The sequence below is a fragment of the Myodes glareolus genome, chromosome 8 (genome assembly GCF_982192425.1).
Source record: "Myodes glareolus chromosome 8, mMyoGla1.1, whole genome shotgun sequence".
Lineage (NCBI taxonomy): Eukaryota > Metazoa > Chordata > Mammalia > Rodentia > Cricetidae > Myodes > Myodes glareolus.
In genome coordinates, this window is record NC_142033.1 from 81,481,854 (window position 1) to 81,505,129 (window position 23,276).

Genomic DNA, 23,276 nt, shown 5'->3' on the forward strand with positions numbered 1-23,276 from the left:
CAGACTTGCAGAAGCAGGGCTCCCAACCTTCGCAGTGCCTGGTCTTGTCTTTAGTTGTTTCCATGGCCTCTGAAAAATCATTCATTCATACCGTTTATTATAACCTGTAGCTCTTGATGTGATTTTCCTCCGATATTAAGTGTGGAAGTGTCCCCAACTTGATTAGCTTTAAGCCAGTAAGCCATCACCAATAGCCACAGACCAGCCCATTCAAAAGACACCTCACAGAGCGACTTCCTGCTAGCTCCACAGTTTTTTTCATAATGTTCTGATACTAAACATCATCAGCTTAGGAAGAACATTAAGAAGTTACTGCGTAAATTGTGTGATTATGCCCCAAGTCATGATGCCATAGCTGAGTGAGGCACTGACGTGCAAGAACAGTCTTCCAGACCCCAGGTCCCAGAACTGAGAAGGGGAATCCTTGGCCTCTTCCTTCCCCTGACACTACAGAGTCACTTGCTTCCCTGGCATCTTTTGTTTTCCTGTCACCTGCCATTTTAAGGAATGTGTTAGTCGGATCTCTTTCAATAAGAAAAAAAATTCTCAGATAAGACATCAACTATGAAAAGAAAAAATTACATGTTTTAGCTCACAGCACCAGAGGTTTTGATCCATGGTCCTTGGCTATGTCACTTTGGGTCTGTGGTGGCACAGTATTCCATGGGAGTAGCAAATCCCAGAGAACCTTGCAGCCAGGATACAGAGAGACACCATCTCCCAGCAACCTCCTAAGTGCTCCTAGGAGCACTCCCCCAGTAACCTAACTGCCGCTCTATGGGCCCTATCTCCCAAAGGCTCTACCACCTTCTAATGGTACCCCAAGATAAAAATCAATCTGTCAATCAAGGACCTTTGGGTGACATTTAAGATACAATCCATACTAAGGAGCAACCGTCCTGAAGCTCCACCTTGCAAAATTTCTATAAGGATAAATCATTCCCGGGGAAGGTTTGGTTTGGTGCATTGGATGTGTGGAAAGGACAAAGCCAGCACATCCACAGAAGCAGCATCTTCCTTCAGGAGACCTCAGTCTATATTTAGTAGCCCTGCATTTAGTCTTAGTGTAAATTTTGAGTAAGAAGTAAGCTTGGGGTGTCATGCTCTCAGAGAAAGTTCCCAGAGAAGGGAGGTACAAACCACAGAGCTGAAAAGTTGCAACTCGTGTGCGTTTGCGATGGTGGCTGTAATTTGTCTGCTGTGAGCCGTCAGCAGGGGGAGAGAGCAGAGCAGCGCTGTTGGCCGTCTGCTCTGACCTTGGTGACCTGCAGTGTGCCCATGCTCTTTGGTGTTCCAAATCTTACTCCTGTTTGTTTCTTGTGTTCGTGGTAGTTAAGATAGAGTGTTATAAGCAGCCCCCAGGCTTGAGCCTCTTCCAGGGGCCCTGTGCTTCACCTTCTCCTTCCTCCTGGGAAGCCAGCCATCTGGGTAAACCATTTTGAATGTTATTGAGACAAGCACATTAGGGATTTCTCTTGGTTTTCTGAATGACTGAGTTAAATCAGTCTAGGTTGCTGGTTGACTGCTTTTACTAGAGAGGTGTACACTGCAGAGCTTTCCCCAGCGTTGCGCGTTTTTCTCACTCTGTCCCTAGCAGGGAAAGAGAGGAGGAAAGGAACCAGGGGTCAGTGGTGGTATAAAACAGGTCGATGGGGTGCTACCACATGGATTTACAAATACGGTCAATGCAGACTTTCAGAAAAGTGTCTGACATCAAGGATATGAACTCCTATGGTGACAAGAAATACATCTGACTGAAAACATCGTGAGTGTTAGCACATGTATGTGTCTCTATTGACACCAGAGTTTGCAGGACTAAGTTCTGTGTGGCACAGGTCCACTGTTTCGTCTTCTTCCGTGTGAAGCTGAGGTCAGTGGTCAGCCTGGACACGCTTAAACAATGGTGAGAATACACTTGAAGTAAGTATTTTAGAGCCAGAGTTGAGACGTTGCCTATCTGTCCGTGTGTGCCTAGCTGTGCCTCCTCCCCTGGTTGTATCCCCAAACTCTGGACCTTATAAAGGAGAAACAGCTCGACTGCATCTTCTTTCCTATGTTTTATATTTGGGTCCAGTTACTATGACGATGTCACAAATAATTATTTTGATCTCCTTTCTTGCCCTTCCTCTTACTCCTGGCATCAGCGGGGCGAATATTCCAGGATACACCGGCAAGGTTCATTTCACGGCCACCCACCCAACAAATTCTAATATTCCATCCACAAGCCCGTCACCAGATTCGGAGATGAACCGGTAAGTAGGAATCCTATTACTCAGTTTGCTCACGTACATTAGAGAGAGAGATGGTAATTATGGTTATTCCATTAAAGAACAATTAAATACTAAGAGTAAATTTGCAGTGCTTAAGAAAAAATGGAGTGCCAGGTCCTAAAAAGAAAGCAGTTCATTTTCCTACCGAGGGGGGACTTTACTCAGAATTGTCTTGGAAAAAAAAATGCGGGTTAATGGTCCTGTTGACAGTGCTCATAGAGGTCCCTTAAGGATCTTATTCGGAGCACACTGTGAGAAAGTATCTTTCACCTCTGAGACCCCCCCCCCAGTTGTGCACATACATCATCCATCGGCTGCTATCAAAGCTGCATGCTACCTAGTGTGTGCACCAAGAGCTACTAATTTGCTTTCTGTGAGTGTCTTTTTATAAAGAAAAAATTCTGTTGAAACTCACACATATTTTAATGCCCGTTTTTTGCAAGTTGCAACAGAAGGCATATTGCCTGAGAGAACCCAGACCCAGAAAGATAAATATCATCTGTACTCACTCATAAGTGGCTTTTAGACACTCAGAAAAAAAAACCCTACAATTCACAATCCCAGAGAATCTAGACAGCAATGAGGACCCTAAGAGAGGCATACATGGATCTAATCTACATGGGAAATAGGAAAAGACAAGATCTCCTGAGTAAGTTGGGAACATGGGGACCATGGGGGAGGATAGAAGGGAAAAGGAGGGGGGGGGGAGTGGGAAAAAAATGCATAGCTCAATAAAAACAATAAAATATGCGTTAAATTTTTTTCAAAAAAAAGAAAGAAAGAAAAATCAGTGGGTGGAAAGAATGGGGGAATACTTTGCTGACAATCAGAAGTGAGAGGCAGGGCACCGCTCTCATGATAACTCAGATTGAAAGCACCGGGTGAAAGTCCTGACCTTGGATAAAAGGACTACACAGCTCTGACAGGGCAGACACCACAGAGGCTAAGGCTAGCCTGTGCAGGTGAACAAGATGTTTGGGGGCCCTCCCCTAAGTCTACTTTTCTCTTTCGACCACATTCCTTCAGTGGGAGAAAATTCCATTTATCACATATTCATCTCCGCTTGGGCCAGGCACTGAATGCGCATATCCCCACACTTAAATCCAGAATTGTCACATAAACACTTCAGAAGAGCACAGGAGGGCCAGGCATGGTTGCACATGCCTTTAATCCCAGCACTCACTTGGAGGGCAGGGACAAGCATATCTTTCTATGAGTTCAAGGCCAGCTTGGTCTACATAGAGAGTTTCAGGCCATCTGGGGCTAGATCATGAGGTCCTGTCTCAAAACAAACAACAAAAAACTACACATCACTGAAGAAATGGAAATGTGGGAGTCCTGAAGCAGCCTAATGTCACGGAGATGTCATTATGTTATAATCTTATAGTGCTGGCATCTGGAATCTGCGCTCTGTGGCTAGGACTAAGGCTAGCACGTGACCATTGAGTAGAGCTCCTCTTTCCAAGGATTGGAATATTCTGGAAAGCAGTAGCTGGAAATGGGAACAGCATCCAAGAAGAGGGTCGCCTAGCTGTTCGTTTGGTTGTTCACTCATCCATTTTTGTTTGATTTGAATGTCCTCTGATTATATGATCACACCCTGGCAGTGTCCCAACAACTCATAGAAGGACAGTTTGTTCACAAGGAGAAAGCAAGAGACTGAACACGAAAAAAACTTCAGCGAAGATGCATACCCAAAACCATAACAGGCTAATCTCTCTTTACACTCAGTTGCTGTTACTGTCTGGGTACCGAACTAGGAAGGGACTCTTACCAACCACATTTCCCACGTGAGGAAATTGAGGCATGCACTTGCAAACTGCAAGGGCTTGTGGGGGTGCTGGAGAAGATCTCACAGTAGAATTGCCCCCAAGAAGTGACTCTTGGAAGGGAAGGACTTGCTTGGCCTCAGAAATTTGAGGGTCGTGTGACAGCAGCCCCACCAAATGTAGAAGGGAGTCTTAGGAGGATGGAAAGGGCCCCCTCAGGCCTGTGTGCTCCACATCTCTCAAGCCTTTTCTGTAAGCATAACATTAAAGGAGAGGAAAGGTACCAACTAACAGTGTTCGTCATCCGCATATGTAAATTGCTGGTTTGACAAACCATGTTGAATACCCAGCCATCCAGTTCTGAACAACTCAACAGGAAGTTAGTGCTTTTCAGGCTAAAGTTCGGATTCAGTTTAATTTGCTTCCAAGGCATTTTTTTCCGATCTCAATATTTATATGTATAATTTTAAAAAAAATAAAATTTTTGTGTGTATCTAAAGGAATATGGTGTTATAGGATACCTATATAGATAGATGGTTATATAGTCGAGCAGATTAACATACCTTTCATCTCTGTTTTGCAAGAACAACTAAAATCTGCTCACAGAACAAAGTTTCCAATGCAGTGTGCTATTACCCAAAGCCCTCACACTGTGTTAGATCTCCAGACTTCTTAGCTCTTGCCGTGCTTATCCTCTGACCTACATCTTCCCACTTCCTCCTGCCAATCATCCATCTTCTCCAACCACTGCTCTCTACCTTTGTATATTTGGGGTTGTGATCATGCAATATTTTCTTCTATTTCTAGACTGTACACTTAACATAATGTCTTCTCGGCTTGCCCGTGCTGTTGCATATGTCAAATTTTTCTTTTTATATTATTCAGACTCTTTTATAAGACTGAAGAATATTCCAGGGGGACTTTGATATGTATAGTTATATCATAATTTGTTCATCCATCAATAGGCACCTAGATTATCCCCTATCTTGGCTATCTATTATGAACGTGTGATATAGGTATCTCTTTGAAGCAGTTTTTATATCTGTGGATGCGTATGCAGTGAAATTGCTGGATCATCTCTGAACTTCATTTGTTGCACGTCCAAGGCCTCCCATGCCGATTTACACAATGGCTGGAGCAATCTACATCCTCTTCAACATTGTGAAAGATGCTCTCTTCTCCGGTCTCTCCCATGTTCCCTGTCTTTTCTCCTCTTGATAAAAGTCATGTCATCCTAATGAACGTGAGATGCTGTCTCGTTGAGTTTTTATTTACATCCTCAAGTCATTAGTGATTTGAAACATTTTTCACATACTTTTTTTTTTACTTCTTTTTTGAAGAATGTCTAAGCAGGTTCTTTACTTATTGAGGGATTTTGTGGTTGAGTTGTGTGGGTTTTTCGTATACCTTGGATGTTAACCCTTATAAGACACATAGGTCACAAGTATTTTACCCACTCCCTACGTTGCTTTCTCATCTTATTATTTGCTTATTCTGCAGTGACTTTAATTTGCTTCATTCCCATCTATTTTTTGACGTGTAGCCTCAGCTTTTGGTGTGATATCCAAGATATCGTTGCTAAGGTCAATGACAAGACACATTTCAAATGTTACAAGTCCGTTTCTGAAAGCAAGGCTGGTAGACACTGAAACTACTACAATTTTGTTGTATATTAAGAACATAAAGAAACAATGTCAGCCATCAGATATATCCTTATGCCTATCAGGATACAAGAGTGGAGGTAAACAATTCTGGCTGGGTCTGGTTCATGATTTTGATTTCCAACCCAAAGACTCTCATTAGAGCAAATGCAGGCATTTTTCACCCCTCTCCCTTCACAATCCTCTTAAACCTCGATTGTGTGAGGCTTTACCCAGACATCCTGTTGCTGTGACACCTTCCCACACATCCGCACTGTTACAGAAGCAGACAATCCAAAAGGGGGCAAAAGGCTCCTTTTGTCTTTGAGATAAACCTCTACTTCTAAACACAAAGGTCTTTGCTTTGTAACCAGAGAGAAAAACTCAACTCTGTTCCCACCCCATCGGGCTCTTGACAGCTCCCATCAGTTGTCCCCAACACACACAATAAATGTATGTCCTTTGTTGCCCCAGACTGAGGACATGGAATCCTCGTAGGTGACTTGTCTGAGGTTCCTAATCTGGAGCAACAACGACCAGTGTTTCCCTCAGTTCGGGACTGCTTGTTAGCTCCACTCGGCCCAGCCTACAGCACACAGTCAGCCCACACAGAAACCTTCAGTGCTTGAGGAAGGTGCTCTAGCCTGAGACAGCACAGTCCAGAGGGAAAGGAAGAGTGTAAATTTAAATTATCTCTCTGCACTGACTTAAAGATGATGCTTCTAGCACGAAGGCGGGCATTCAAAGCTCATCTCTGACATCGCTGACATTTTTGTAGCACTATATAAACACTTTTTTGAAATTTTCTAGGGCAAGGGTAAAGCCATGTGTCTGCCTGCTGCACATGGTAAGGACTCCCGTGAGTGGCTTCCCTCCTGTTCGTGTCTGCGTGGTCTAATGCATGTTTCCTGTTGTGTTTTGTTCCGAGCATCTCATTATCTGGGAGCTTCAGCATCTCTGGCTCCGCTGTATGATTTCTGTGCTTCTGCTGTCTGTTCCTCTTTTTTTCAGCCACCTACACCTGTCTTGGAGTGACTGTAACCGAGCCTTTCCTAACCTTCTAGTCCTTTCCCCATGTCCCTGTAGAGACCTGAGCCATCCAAACTGGCTGCCTTGTTCCCTCTGCTACTCCACCCTCCTCCCCACCAGTCCATCACTGGTTCTTTCTCTTCCCCCTAGGAAGATGTACACTCACCTTTCCCTCTCAGCTCCGAACCCTCTCCATTTCTGCTCACTTCTTAGCATCTGGCCCCTCTCTGCTGACTGGCCAGGTGCTTAGGGAAAATCGAGGTCAGGAACCCTCACTGTGCCCCTCCAAACCAACACCCTCTTTCTCCTTTTCTCCTCTCCTTCTTTTGACTTCCGAACTTCTTAACGAAGCAGACAATGACTCTCAGCACCCAGCTTCCACTTTCTCTCAGCCTCTTCCCTAACCTTACATCATCTGGATTCTGGTAGCATCAGTAGAGGGAAGGACTTCTGCCAGGTTGAGGACTAGCTCAGGCACAGGAGAGGGGACGGCTGACAACTCTTCAAACAGGGGACAGGATCGTGCATTTTCCAGGGATCTTTGCATCATAGAAGACTTCAGGGCCAACCTGAGATTTTTAATTGCTTAGACTTTGGAGGATGTATGAAAAGGAGTCTCCATTCTGAATCTCAAGTCAGGCACAGTGAACTCCAAGTGCCTTCCGATGCACATGGGGCCAGGATGCCGAATAGAAGGGAAAGAGACAATGAGAGGAGATGCCAGAGGAGGAGATGGACACATGCTTGAGGTAGATAGGAAGGAACAGGTGTGCAAACATGTCTCTCAACTCTTATTTCCATTGGAGTCTGCTGTTCTCTGTGTGGTCCTTACTCTAGGCTGTTGCCTACACAGAAGCTATGCCATTGTCTACAATACAGGTTAATAATAGCACGCTAACTGTAGCTCAAATATAAAGCTACTTCAGATTGCATGGCTACACAGGGGTTACTTTCTCACAGTGGTTCCCTGACTTTTGCTGCATACAAACATTGCAGTGTACGTATGTGACCAGCTTCATGCACATTCATAGCGGAGACCTACATATAAAAGGTTCATGGGTTTGTTCAGAATAATTGGTATGATGCACCCCAATCCTGCTCTTGGGAGGTATCCCAGGGGATAAAACCTTATCTTCATAGCAGTCCATATTTTCAGCTTTCTTTCCATTAATTGTTAGAAAAAGCTTGGTAGGATAGATTTATTCCTATTGTACAGATCAGCAAACTAAGGCACAGGGAGGTTATAGCTGAGCAAGCAGACAGTTTCAATCCAGGGCAATCACAGAAATACAGTCTCCGCATTCTGCTCCTTAGTTCAGTGGCTGTCCGGAGCCTGTGTCTGTTTCTCTAGTTCACCAGCCCCAGGCTCAGGTGCCTGCCTTCCTGTGTGTTCACCATCCACCATTCCTTGCCACTGCCTCCAAGCAGACTTCATGCCAATACCCTTCTCTCTCCCGGGGTGGACCTATCTCCCGGGTCCTTCTATCACAGACTTCTTACAGCAGTGTTTTAATCGACCTATGTTTACCTCTTTCCTAAGCATTTGCTACAAATCTAAAAAACATTCTCAGAAGACAGGGCCAGGCACACGGCACAGGAAGCAAAGCAGGGGTGGTCATTCCCAGCCTCCTCCTCTGCTAGTCTCTACCCCATCTTTTCTTTCTATTTCTGTGGATCATTTATTGCATAAAAGATGAAATATTTGTTTTCATGTTAATTATCTGTCATTTTTTTTTCTCTTTGTTCCCATTTTGATCCTAGAATTTTCCGACAAGAAATGGTAGTTGACCGCTTCCGTCACCAGGCCCCATTGTCCAGAATGGTCACAACTGTGAGGCCCTACAACCCCTTCAACAGGAAGGAAAAAGAAACCGTTGATTAATTACAGACACCACGCCCCTGAGAGACCTCTAAGCCCCAGCTGGGGGGAGTGCTTTGTACACAGTGATGGAGAAGCAAAAGACTGCAGAATGTTCTAACCGTGTCTGTCTTTGTGAGGTGGGGTACCAGACAGGCGACATGTCCAGGCCTGAGCTCAAGCACCCTCTTCCCCCTGGTGATGGCTGCTCAGCCTGGTCTGTGGTCCATGATTGCAACTGGGACCCAGAGTGCCCCCCACAGAGAACCCGTCTTCAGTGTTGGAATACTGGGCCTTCCTAGATGGTCCTGAGATTGAGGATGAGAGATGATCTTCATGTTCAAAAATTGAGCAATGGCGACAATGGCATTCATTCTTTCTGTCACCTAGGGGATAATACCACATTGGAGAGGGGTGTGTGTGCACCATCTAGAGATGGCTAGGCAGAACGCTCTCTTTTCTACTCCAGGATTTCCACTCTAAAGAATGAAGCATTCCCTGGCTCACTGGGATTCCTCGGGCAGACCCCTCCTGAGGAGTGTGGCCTGACTGTGCTTACCCAAGGCGAACACCAGCAGCAGAAGTGCCCCCAAACTCTCCCCAACAGTTCTATTCATAGGCCCAGGAAGCACACGTGTGCTAGTTTGTATACATCTGTAAGGGCCTGTTAGAATCATAAAGTACTTTCCTAATCTTAGCTCACTTGATTCTGCCACCCCATAACACATTCTTGCAGTGAGTGTTGTACACATCGCTTGCTGGTTTACGAAGAAAGCACAGGAAAGCTAAGAGTCAGGCGCTCATCTTGGGACTCAGATTATCGGCCTGTAGATAACTTACCTTCACTCTGACCCAGTTCTGTGCAGACTGCGTAACCATCCATGAATTGCTTACAAACAAATGAAATGAGACAAGGAGGAAAAACTCCAGGTGCCTCTAGTTTTCCGAAGTGCTACCCCAGGGGCGCTGCATGGCGTCTTGCTCTCCCTCAAAATACGGAAGAGGGGAGTTCACCACAGAACTCAAATAAATGTGCAGAGGCCTTTGAGGGAAGCCAGGACATCGCTTTCCCACAGAAAGAAAATAAAGTGTAGCCCCCTTTCTGCTGTGGAATGATAAGCTGCCTTGGTGGACTAGGAAATCATTTTAATGTTGACTCCTGTGCAGTCAGTAACAAACGGAGAAGCAGCAACCATTGGACATGCTGAAGACATGACTCGCCTTTGAGGAAAAAGAAGTGCTTCGCTTGAGCCCAAATGAAACTCTAGTTACTTTCAGAAATCGCTCAAGTCAAATCTGTCATTATTGTCACATTGAATGTGAACATCCCCCTCACACGTCCTTGTGTTCTAACACTTGGTTCCCAACTAGGGTACTGATGGGGAGCCCAGTTGGAAAAAGTGGCTGCTCCTGGAAAGGCCTTTTAAATTGTAGCCTAGCCCTGATTAGGCCTTATCTTAGGTCCCTTCTTATTGCTGTGATAAAAAAACAACATGACCCAAAGCAACTTGGGCTTATTTCATCTTTTGTTTTATAGTCCACCATGAGGACCATCGGGGGAAGGGGCTTAAGGCAGGACCTGAAACAGAGGCCATTAAAGAGTACAACTTACTGGCTTGCTCCTCACAGGCTTGTCCATGGGCCAATCTGACAGAGCCAGTTCTTCAGCTGAAGCCCCCTAGTCCCAGGTGGTCCCTGCTTGTATCAAGTGACAAACTAACCATCCCAAGACCAGACGCATCGCCCAAAGCACAAAGGTGTGAGTGAGGAGTCTTGTCTTCCCACCACCAGGTTGCTGCCTACCCCAAACTTTCCCTGCCGTGAGTCTGCATCCCCCCCGACCCAAGAAGCAAAACAATCCTTTCTTCTTTCCGCTGCTTCTTCGGGTATTTCATCACAGCGGTGAGAGAAGTCACTTTCAGAAACAAATAACCTCAAACCAAAATAAAACCTTCAATTCTGGAAAACGCTTAGTGAAAGGCAAATGGAGTGGAATTAGCTCATCTAGCAAGTAGATGAATATGATACCTGAGGTTCAATTTTCAGCAAATATTTCAGTGGGGCCACATGTCAGGGGTGTTGCTGCTCGACCCTGAGGTACCTGCTCATCTTTCTGGGTTTTTTTTTTTTTGTGGCAGGACCCAGTAACAGCTCTTGTGACATTTTGCAATCTGAAGCACCTCCATTCTCTACAGTACAGATACCAGGTTCTTGTGCCCTTCCCAAGCAGCTTCTGAGAAGACGTCAGCTCCATTTTGCGTCATTCCCGTGACCTCACTTAGAGGAAACCTTTGGTCTATAACTCAACCAGGCTTCCCATCTCTGAAGGCCCAAGGTGAATCCTGCTCACCACAGACCAAGAATATGGGCCAGGAAAAGCCACAGAGAGCAGAGGCATAGCGTGTTCCCGGCCTGGGAGTATGAGCTATAGTAATGCTTCGGTAGTCGGCAGTCCAGTCAAAGCTGAATAGCACAGGCATAGGTGTGCATTTGCTCTTCAAATTTTGCAGCTTTAGACTTGGATTACACAGATTACATCAGGGTCCAGTACAGAGTCACATTTTCCTCTCGTTCGGTGCCCTGGACAATGTCGCTCTCACAAATTTTATATCTGTGAGGCATATAAAAGAGAACCTCTGATATTTAATTCAGTTATAAATCATGGCATGCATGTCCAGTGTGGCAGTACATCCCTACAATCCCAATTACTCTAGCGGCTGAAACAGGAGGATTACTAGTTCAAGGCTAGCCTGAACAATTTAGCTTATCTCAAAATATTTTTTAGTGACCCAGAAAAATTGACTCAGAGGTAGAGCACATGTCTAGCTGCCCAGCTTATTCACCTTGAAGAAAAAAATGCATGCTAATATTACTCCAGCAATTTTGGAAGTTCGCAATATGAGAAAGGTGAGCCTTGTGGTAGAGCAGAGAAAAACTCCAGAAATGGACAGATGAAATCATTGTATACTCATGGGTGTAATATAAATTTTGTTTAACATATGATATTAGGACAAATATAAAGAAACAGAAAGAAATGTAGTAGGCCCTTCTCTAGGGCCTGTGACCAGCCATGGGTAATTGGCTAGGTTTACAGTCCCAGGCCTGAATTCCTTCCTCTTGCACCATCCTTACATCCAATTAGAAGGCTGGTTGTCCCTGATGTGTGTCATTACTGCACTCGGGGTTATCTCGCCCTGCTAGTCGTTGCTGAGGGCCAAAGTCTTTATGGACGGGTAGACTATCAATTGCTTGTGTCCTAGTGACGATAAGGCCCACATGGCTCAGCTGGGAGAGCGTTAGACTACAGAAACGAGAAGTGGGAAAGCTTTGGTGCCTCCTGAAGAAATGGTTTTGAGAGGAGAATGCTAGGCAGAGAGAAAAGGGATTAAAAAAAGGGGGGGCATTTGCAGGCAGCTGCTTCTAGGGCACCATTTGCGACACATGCTTATCAATGCTAGCTTCCTCTGTGAACATGACATTGGCATCGCTGGTAGCCTTTTCACTGCTGACAACAGGTCCCTTCCTCATCTGGAGACTGCTCTGAGATCTAGGACTATCAGCGTAGTGGCAATCCCCTGACACAAACTCCATGGTCCCTCAGTCAGTAACCCACTCTGCAAATGGCTTTGGCAATAACTGATAATACACTTTGGTAGAGACAGAAGGAGTATCTCTTGCCTAGAGGAGAAGACAAGGAGAAAGTCCCGGTTTATATTCTCAAGATGCACCTAAAACATCTTAAGAAGACATGAGGAATGACTGTCCCCTTAAAGAGATACATACTTATATGGCCACGAAAGCGCCTCCCTTTCTGCAATTGCTTGCACAACCTTACTGCTAAGCCCACCCACTTTCTGAATTATAACTCATGAAGAATTTTTTTTCTCTTCATTTAATTTCTTTTTTTATTTAGACCTTGGTCAGAATCCTAAGACTCCTGGTCCGAGCCACTCCTCTCTCTCTCTCTCTCTCTCTCTCTCTCTCTCTCTCTCTCTCTCTGCCTCTGTCTTTCTCTCTTTCTCTCTCTCTCCTTCCCCCCTCTGCTTCACACATGCATGTGGTGGGTGTGTGGTGTATGTGGGTGTGTACACCCACCCCCACCCACATAATGGCTAGCAAATTTCCATTTCTGGGCCTGTCTTCTTCCTCAATCTCAATTGAGAAATATTAACTTTTTCTCTTTTTCCATCTTTCGTCTCCCACGAGCTGCCAAGTTCTGCAACTTGCCTGTCTGTCCTGTTGCTTTCTCTGAAGCTTCCATAACATTTTCCTTGTTTCCTTTAGAGCCTGTTTTAAAATCGAGATACAAGCTTTGCAATCTTGAAAAGAGACCCTAGGTCTTCAAATGACAATATCCGAGTCTAAGAAACTAATTAGTTTTCCATCTTCATCTTTTATAAGCTTGAGGGGCCTCATAGTATAGAAATAAATAAAATAAAATGGAGTGAGACATTTGTTTTCCTCTGCCTGCCTCGAAGCTCAAAGTTGATTAAATAATCCCATTAACATAGAGACGCAGACAAATGGAAGACAGGTTTCACATTTAAAACCGCTATTTTAAGAAAGCCTTTGAGTCACCCTGGGGCACACCCAAACTCTAGTGGTTTGTCGACCTGCTTCCCCACCCACTCCCACTTTCAGCACAGGTCTAGGTTCTTCTCTGTCTACTTCAGGTCCTTATGGCCTCAGGAGGTAGCTTAGATGATTGACAATACACCCACTACACTAAAAACAAACAAACCTTTCATTTATTTCCCAGAAGTGTCGAACTCAGAGTGGGGTAGGGTTGCTGAATCTCTTCTGATCTCTGCTCAGAGTGACTTTGTGGCCAGAAGAGGCAATTCCCTGGTAATCTGAACAAACTAACAGCCAAGAATTATTTCAGAATACATTGAAAATACTCGAGTATAGACCTATTTGCTCTACTTAGTCCAGAGTAGGTTGGATGATTTTTCTGTCTCTCTAGACTTACAGTATTTATGGTACAACTGTAGACTAGTATTCATCAAAGGCACAGAAGAAAAGCTCCAAGCTGAAGAGCTACCATTAACTATGGAACAGGTTTGTTTGTAAAACATTTTGGGGATTGGTATAAAAATGTTATCATGAAACCCATTATTGTGTACAAATAATATATGCTAATAAGAAGATTAATTTGAAAAACAGCATGTTTTCATCTCTGCTCTTATCATCCTGGGGCATTCAGGTTTGTATTGTGGCTTCCATAATCAGCCTGAACAAGCCTGAGGTTTGCCTCCCACTCTCCAGCTGAGATACTTCAGTCACCTAATAAAAATGTATAAACTACACTATAAATATAAACATAGTGCTGGTATTCATATTCATTCATTCGCTAGAACTTCGAGGCACAACAATGGGGGAATTTCTAAGGGGATCAATAAGTAATGAGCAGCTATGTACAAAGAGCCATTAAACAAGCCGGATTTGTGCCAAGGAGCCTTGGCGAGCATGAGCCTGCCATAGCCTCGGCTCAGACAAGCTGCACATTAAATCTTTAGCATTTTTCTCCTAACTGTGATGCATTTCTAAATATTAAAATTGTCATTTTCTAAGTGTACCTCTCATATACATGTGTTAGGTAACTAGCCAGATATTAGCGCGCTCGAGGATGGACCACCCTCCCTCATGATTGACTCGGGACCCCACCTCTTGTTTCCCTGATGGCACTAGAAATAAAAACATCACATCTGTCCCCTTAGTATTGCAAAGCCAGGTGAACATGCAGACACCTTGGGGCTTTGTTGAGGCCCATGAATGAACAGCTACTTCCTCCTGCCCAAAAGGATGGAGTTTCAACTCTGCCACTGACCCTGGGTGGAGAGAGGACATTGTCATCTTCCTCAAAGATGAAAACACTACATTCAGGCCAGAAGATGGCTTGGCAGGTAAAGATGCTCACCACTAAGCCTCATGTCCTGAGTTCAACCCTAGGACCCACATGGTAGAAAAGAGAATTAATTACTACATTCCTACAAGTTGTGCACGCAGTGGTACAAGTGCTTGCCCCCTCCTCTCTCACACACACACCTATATAAACAAATAATGATTGCAATAAAAACAATTTAAAAAAAACAATTACATGTTATTGCAAATGCCCTTAAGAGTTAATGTAAGTGGAACTATCTATCACAACCCTACAGAAAGCTCCCCCATGATTCGAAAACTAGCATGGATCCTGCTTTGGAATATAAAATCTGAGCAGAGACCCTTTTGGTCATTGCCCACTCTCTCCCTTAGGAATGTTTCACTCCATTCTGCAGTAAATTCTGTTGACTACACCAGGGTCTGTAGCACACTCTTGCTTCCGTTCTGCACTGGGCATCTCTTTGGGTTCATTTGGCAGAGATCATGAGGGCCGGGGAAGCAATGGTGAGCAAAGCACCATCCCAGTGACAGCATAAATGGATATATCTGAAAGGTGAGGCAGTAGACAGTAGTAATGTGCCTTTACCTTAAAAGCTACTTGCTTTGTGAAAATGAAAATACATGGGCTATTCTGGAACTGGGGGAGCCCCTGTTGATTCTCAGGGAATGGGAATCTAGAAGGATCCAGGAAGCAGTTTTATAATCCCACAGGAAAATGCAAAGATTTCCAGCCAGCTACCATCATTTTCAGACCTGGTTGTTTTAGTTTGGGGGCATCTTTGCTTATACAATCTACCCAAGTGGCATTCAGAAACAATACTGCGGCTTTAATGAATGGCTCCCCTTTTTAAAATTTGCTTGTTGCTTTCTTTCACTGTGGTTGATTTTTTTTTTTTTAGTATACTCTCAATCGCTGTTAAGATATTTCTCACCCCATCCTCTGTAAAGGACATTTCCTCATGCTCGTCGGAAGGCTGGCCTGGAGAGTCCCAGCAGTCTTATATCTAAACTGCTGTTGTGGTTAACAGGTGGGGGCGGGACTGGCTTCCTCCCGCCAGCCCCCAGATGTTGCAGACTACTCTGTGTGGGTTTCCAGGGCAAGCTCTGCTGATTCGGGCTTGTAAGCTGTAATGGAAACAACTTTACTTTGTCACATTCACACTTTGGAAATAAAGCCCTAACACGTGTTCGGCATAAATCTATTTTTCCAGCTCTGGGAGACCGTTTTTTATTGTGTCGTCTGCGGGCAGAGCCACAGATAAAAGATAAAGCCAGACTTAGTGAGCACCCTGTGGGACAAGCAGGAAGAGGCGTCTGAGCAGAGAAGGAAGGAGCAGGGCCCCAGGTTCAAGGAACTGTGGGGTTATAGGGTGTGCAACCGCTCCAACAAGTCCATGAAAGTCAACCACACAGAACGCCAGATCAAGGTTGCAGTCTTGGCTTGGATTGGTAGCCCTCAGTGACTGCTTGCCCGTGCAAAGCATAACCATAGGTTCTCTTGGGTGATTGCTGAGCTTCAGGGCACCACTGGGACTGGTGAGAAGAGCCCTGAGCAAAGCAGAAATCAAGCAGAGAGTCTGTCAGATAGATGAAGGGAAGAAGAGGAAGCATTGGTGATGTATCTGAACAGTGTGCTGTCTGTTCCCTACTAGAAAGGATGGTCCTAGGTCAGCAATTGCAAAACAAGGTCAGTGTTCTAGGTAAATGCAACTGTCTCTTAGTGTATTTGGGGGAACTTGTTCTAGGACCCTGTGGACAGCGGAATCTACACACTCGAGAGGCTTAGATAACATGTCAGAATGTGCACACAACCTATCCACACCTTTCCATATACTCTACCAACCCTAGACTATTTATTGCACTTAATACAATCAAATGTTATGCAACTGGTGATTATGTTATACATCACCAGGGAATAATGACAAGAAAAAGGTAGGTATATATTAGAGACAAAAATCATAATGTTTTCCCTAAATATTTTCAATATTCCATCAATTGAATCTGCAGATGCAAAACGGGCAGATTTGGAGGGTCCATAGTGTTCCTGACACTTTGTGGATTTGTGCTATGCTGGTAACAGTCATTATAGATGAGGACACATGCAACCAAAGGCTTCCCTGGGAGGATCACTGAAAAACTATTTACAAGGTCACTGTCCTGAGAGAACTTTCATGAGATGTTTCTAAGACCAGTGCGAACATTCATATGCCTAATTAAACAAAAAGCTAACCACAGGTCTCTTGATGCTATCAGGACTGCTGTCTGGGAAAATCCCACACACAGAGAGTGTGAGGCCTCCATTCCAGCACTGGTCATAAAGAGAAACTCAGCTTCAGGGCATGGTGCCTGTCCACTAATGTGCTCCTCTCAGCCATGCGGGCAGGGATGGGACAAAGCTCTGCGTCTCTGTACCCCTCGGTTTCAAAAGAAAATCTAGCTGTCTTGGACAAGTTGGGTCCCACGAGGTCTGGGTCAACAGTGGTCAAAACTAAGAACAGAAAAGCAAGAAAAAGTACTGGAAGCTTGCTACTAATTTGTGTCTGAGGCAGACCTGTGTCTTCTACACAGGTAAGTTCTCTTAACCTCTCTTTGATTTATAAGCACTGATTAATTATTCAAAATTCTGAAATTATAAATGGATTATTTTAAATTCTTTTAAAATGTGAATGAACTATTAGGATATGAAATTTTGGAAAGTAGAGTGTTTTATCGTGTCGTCTTACCAAGGAATTCCACAATAGCCTGGAATGGAGTATAACAAAGATTTATTTATTTGGGGATAAACTCACAGTAAGAGTAGCTATCTGCAGTCCTCTGTATGCGCTGGGAACTGGAAATGAATCAGGCAGCAAAAGGGGCCATGCACGCCTTTTGTCTGCATTTACAGTACATTAGAACACACCCAAAATGGGCTGGTATCTTAAAGGCTGTTGGTTGAAGGACTTCCCACAATATCATATCAAAAGATGTGTCTGATTGCACTTCTGAAAAGTGCCGAGGGGTGTGGTGTGGTGTGTGTGTGTGTGTGTGTGTGTGTACACATGTGTATACATGTGTGTGCATTTCTCATTGTCCTTGGACTTTTAGAAACTCCCTTGACTATGTTTATTTTAGAAAAAGAACTTATCTTTCCCAATTTTCTCATCAAACTAGGGGCAGAAGCATACCTTTGAGGTCAATGGTTTTCTTGGTTTGCTGTTGAAGAGGAGATGTCTCAACTGCCTTCAAGTAAAGGTCACCGAAATATCAATATGCTTCTAAAACAAAAGGACCAAAAGGCTCAGCTTTCGGCGTCAGTTAAAGTATGGTGATGCAAATTGCGGAAAATCAGTGGCCTGTATCTCCAAGAGTTATTTAATAATGAATTTATCAGTAGAAAAATAAGAGGATCTCTCTCAAGTAACTCATACGCAAAGCAGCTGAGCCAAGCGCAGGGAGAGGCAGAGCTGCTGGGCTTAGAAGGTGATGTTCCAAGGAGGACTGTGCCGAAAGAGGCAGGGGTGTAATGTTCCCACGCTCCCCAAAGCCCTGAAATGATGTGAACACACCCAAAGTATAGTGACTTCAGCCAAGAAGCCCAAAGAAGGTGTGTGTGGAGAGGACCCAACACGGAGGGTGTTCCAAAGTAGAATAACCCAGACCATAATCAGTACATGCTCATAGTTTTATCCCTCAGAATCCAAAGAAATAGGCAGATATTTGGGATAATTCTAACCAGTTGGTCCTCTCCTGGATTAAATTCACAGAATCAGGGAATGCTATGGTAAAAAGGCCCTGGCTGATGCACAAATGATGTGACCATACCTCCATGGTGGCCTGAGGTACAAGTATTCAGGTTGCATCCTAGATTGCCCCTCACTCATGTTCTCTAGAGCTCAGGAGTGGGCTCTTCAGTTCTGTGCAGGTGAGTGCTCTTACAACTTCAGTCACGGGCAAAGAACCTCAAAGAGTTCTGTCTCTTATCAAAGCCCTAGGCTTTGTGTTTGCCTTAGTTTGAACACAGTTCCTCTGAACTCTCATGATTTACCTGTTGGAGTGCCTGGGCTCCTGAGAGAAAGGCACCGTTATTCATAAGGCGGCAGCCCACTCGGATCACAATGTGAACTCCTCTTCTTGTCCCACAGGCCTGACTGACAAGCGCTCAGTTTCATCAGAAGAGGCTCTCCTGTGTGAAGACTCAAATGTACTTCCTGGGTAAGGTGAAATAGTGAGCTCTGGAGTCCAGGGACAGGGAGGTGGGAGGAGGGTCTTCCAGGGACCCTGGTGAGGGAACTGACCTGTGTATGGAGGGACCCTGGAGTCTCCCTTTGTCCGAGACACACAGACTCGTATCTCCTGAATGTGACAAGAGAACACTTGCTTAGTGGCGTTTAAAACTGTCTGCTAATACTCACCCAATCCTTATTTCCCCAAAGTTACAACACTTAATTAAGACTTCCGAAATCCATGTGCATGTGCCATCAAAGCTAGGATCCATTCCCTTTGGAACCTGCCCTGTCCTAGAAACCAACACATCTAGCTCAGGTCAACACTGCACAAGCATCAAACTGGCTTCAGTTTTTATTCAGATTTGCGGAAGAAGTTGTTGATCTGACCCTTACCTTTGTCGCTGGGAAAATGAAAGACTGTTGAAGGTATTGAAGCAGAGAACAGGCCCAAGTGCTTAGCAGAGTAAAGACCTTCAATAAACTTTAGCAATGGCTATAATTGACAGCAACATTTCTTGGAATGGCGTTGCATGGAGAGCGGGTCCCTTGTTCCTCTACAACCTGGGTGGACTGTCCTTGTCCTAGATAGCCCAGCCCATAGGAACTGTCACTAGTAACTACGACCTTTTAACTTCCAGTTGGCTCAGTCTCAGCAATCCTAAATAGCCAGTGACATCACAGTTTATGCATGAGCCACTGATGATGGGCTCTGAGTCCTAGCATTCAGAAGTGGATAGCTTGTTTGGGTCTTAGCATATAAATGTATGGATATCCATATTTTCACACACATAGATAAAGCACTAGGATCTGGTTCTGTTGCCAGACACTCCTGGATGTTACTGGTACACTACATGGGGCTGTCACCTTGCTCTCATGTCTTGTATCCATGTGTTCAAGTTTAGTTCTTTGCTGCCTGACTCTCACCACACCCTTAGCCGCTTCTTTCCCAGTCTACATATCTTCAGTCTTTGGCTCCACCGTGGACTGAACCATCTCAACTGGTCCTATGTTAATACTGGCTTTAGGATTGAAAGAATTTCAGTAATCTATCTTAGCTGCACATAATAATAGGGCTCAGAGTGATATATCTACATTTGTATTCTGTATGCATTGATCAAATCAAACCGCCTCTCCTCCACCTGCCCCAACCTCTGGTAATTATTACTATTGTGTTTTCAGTGGAGCTCTAAATCCTCAACTTTTCCCTGAGTTTTCTGAGCATCTTCACCCTTTCATGTGCAGCCTTTAGAATATTTCTACTCTTGTCTTTTGTCAAAATTATCTTCTTTGATGACAATAAAATCTGAATCTGTTCAGTTAGCACTTCATAAAAATACTTCAGCGACCACACTTACCTTTGACCTTGATCCCCCACCCACTAGCCAAACGTGCCAATCTTTCTAATGGCCTTGTGGTTGCTCTATCTGCTTTTCCCCAGCACGTTTGTTTGCCACCCTCTAAGTTTATGTCTGATTGTTGCACATGTTTTAATAGTGTCTCTTGCCTCTGCTTTTTCCACACCAACTTCCTTCCCCTAAAGATCCAGTAACGACTTTCCCTATGAAACACTATCACTCCCAGGGGAATTAAAGATATCCTTTTCATTTTTACTGCATCGTTTTTATCTCTGTGTCCTCTTTGTCCTACAAAGCAAGCAATAATATTCTATAAGGTTAGGGAAAAGTTGTCATATTCTGGGAATAGAGGCAATGTTATAAGACGGTAATTGAAGTTCATATAAATGAGATGCAGAAAGTTGTGGGCTCAACAAGATGATTCAGTATGTCAAGGTGCTTTCTGGCAAGCCTACCATGAGTTCAATCCCCAGAACACATATGGTTGAAGAACTACTTCTGCCAGTTGGCCTCTGATTACTACATTCACAGACAAATGATATATAAAAAAAATGCTTTTTAATTGTAACTATTACACTTCATGTAATGGGATCCCTACGATGGTGAAGAGAATACTTCAAACTCACTGACTTCAATCTTCCATGACTTCCACAAATACTTACTAAATGCTTCCCACGTCCCAGGAACATGTACAGTATACATGTATCCAAGTAAGTGTGAGGGCTTAGGAAATGGTGTGGAGAAAGGACTCACATACAGTACATGAATGTGTAGACGGATGTATAATCAGGGAGGATTCTGCATGGAGTGGGGTTCCTAGAGTTTTCAAAATGAGGGAGTTCTCCCAGGCGTAAGAGGTGGCAGATACACAGATGGAACAGTCCCGATGGGGGTGGCTGTGCATGCCCATCAGCACAGAATTGCTGGTGGGGCTTAGTGTAGAATAAAAGAGCTTCCTTTTGGGGTCTGTCAGAAAGGGGTGGTCAGGAAGGAGGAAAGCTGGTTTAGCTTCTGACTCTGCCCGTGGAGAGTGAAGCAGGGTTGGGTTCCTGCTCTGCTGTGTGGCTGGCTATCCACCACCAAGGTCTCTGTCTCCCATCTATGTCATTGGTTGGTACAGGAAGGAAGCTGCGCCATACTAGTCCATATCTCTTTCTAACCTTTCTGTATGAGGCTGGGTTTCTGCTATTTCAACACAAAAGTAGTGTTCCTGCCGGTTTGTTATCAGGAAACCTGCTCCCTTGGTTTTTCTGTCATCTCCTCGTAACTTACCATGGCTGGATACATTTGGGGCACAGCCTGTGCCGTTCTTTTTAAACTTTTCTTACACAGTATTAACAACATCCAGGTATTCTGCGTGGACTTTGTGTGTTTGCTTGTTTATTAACATTAAAGTGGGGTGTATCATGTCATGCATGCGGAGATCAGAGGACAATTTATAGGAGTTAGTTCTCTTCCACCGCGTGGATCTCAGGTATCAAACTCAAGGTAACAGGCTTGGTCACAAGTACATTTCACCCACTGAACTCTCTTACTGGCCTTTTCCTTGTTTCAAGATTTCTGAGCTGAATACACGTTGTATGAGGTGTGGGCCATTAACTCAAATCGAAGTACATTTTCTGCTCTCGCAGAGGAGGGCAAGAGGGACACAGACACCCCCTGTGTCTGCCCAACAGTCAGTTGTGGGCACCTTCTCAAGCCCGAGGCTGCTGCCGCTCTCACAGCAATCCTATGGCTGTGAGATCAATTGTGATATCAGTTTTACAGATCAGGACAATGAGATCTAGAGGGACAGATTACTGTAGACTCGGTGGTCTCGGTCACTACAGCAAGAAGAAAGGAGCTTTGGAAACAAAGCCCAGGTGTAAAGCTCCGCCAGGGTGAGGTGAGGACTACTGGGGCAGCGGAAATGAAAATTAGGAGATGCCTGGATAGCAACACCCTAGCCCTCAAACGCCATTATGCATTTTTCATTACTAATTAATGCCCCACTTTCCCTGTGATTCTACGGGGATTGTGTTTACTCTTTTACAGTTAATTAAACTAATGCACTGCCCCTGATAGCCAGCAATTATATTACCAAGGTACTTTAGACGCAGCTGGCTCAACAGCCGCAACTAACAGTTCAGTTATCCACACCGCTGTCAGCTGATGCCCAGGCTCAGAACTGAAAGAGATGGCTTTACTGATTTGCTTCTGAAGAACCTAGACCAGAGGACTGCGTCCTGGAAGCAGGTTGCCTCTGGAGGCGTGGTTCACACTGCAGCAAACTTTGACACGCCCGAGGATTCCACCTCACTCCATGCCCAGAGTGCCAACCATGGGACAACTCCTAGCAACCCCTGGGCGCCGCTATTCTTTAGAACTTCCCAGGAAAGGAATCCTGTCACTTTTGCCAAGTTCCTCATCCATCCAGACACTTCCGTTAGAAATTCATTTTTGTGTATAATAAATTGCTTCTACTTGGCGGAAAATCATTTCTCGCTGTTATCTCTGCTATCGTTACTTCTGCTGCACTTTAATGGACTTCACCTGATTATACGCTAGTCATTAAAAGCTTAGTCCCAGGTACAATGGTATCTTATGTAGAAGGATCCATGAGAGCTTTATACAGGCTTACCAGCCACAGCCTTAATTTTACTCATTCGTCTTAATTTTTTGTAATCATTTTTTGTAAAGAGGGTATAATGTCAGCCTTGCTTCCCGGCCTCTGACAGATCCAATCTAGCAGATAATTACCATAAGGAAATTGATGCTTTAGTGTGCAGGAGAGAATTTAATTTACTCAGACATCCTCCAGTACAATGCATTCCAGAAGATATGAGGATTTAAGTTTTTAAGAAATTAAATTTTACTATTTAACATGATTACTTATGTTGAACATCATTAACTAGCTTTTTTAACTGTTTGAAATAATTACAAGCACACTTGCTATGTCTAAAATCCAGGCTCTGCATTAAATATGGGTTAAGGATCCATGAAATGAAAAGAAAGAACCACACTCTTTTTCCCCCTCTCCAGTCTTCCAAAAACTGCTTTTAAAACATTTAGAGCAATGCTAAAACCATCCTTCTGAAGGATATAGAATCTTTTGGCACATGGCTTTAATGCACACTGGAACCTAAGTATTATATTTGCTGGTCTGGCTTGTTTTATTTTTTAAATCTCCCTGAGTCTGGTGTGAGGGGACGTTCTTAGTATGAAGGGTTAGAAGAAATGGGAAGCATTCTGGTGCTGGATGTGGTGATTATGTCGGAACAC

At 44.3% G+C, this 23,276-nt stretch overlaps 1 protein-coding gene and 1 long non-coding RNA gene across 2 annotated transcripts in view; both read left to right on the top strand.

Annotated features, from left to right (window-relative positions):
* Spmip7 (sperm microtubule inner protein 7) overlaps positions 1-8,710 on the top strand; it is a 46,210-nt gene extending 37,500 nt beyond the window's left edge. Inside the window, exons 8-9 of the mRNA XM_048435425.3 lie at positions 2,145-2,252; positions 8,470-8,710. Of these exons, the coding sequence (XP_048291382.2) occupies positions 2,145-2,252; positions 8,470-8,590 (229 nt within the window). The 3' untranslated portion in view covers positions 8,591-8,710. The remainder of the gene's footprint in view (positions 1-2,144; positions 2,253-8,469) is intronic.
* A 7,915-nt stretch (positions 8,711-16,625) lies between these two features.
* Positions 16,626-22,489, top strand: LOC125401233 (uncharacterized). Its single transcript, XR_007232274.3, has 2 exons — positions 16,626-17,020; positions 17,606-22,489. It is a non-coding gene; the product is annotated as an uncharacterized LOC125401233 (long non-coding RNA).
* The last annotated feature ends 787 nt before the right edge of the window (positions 22,490-23,276 follow it).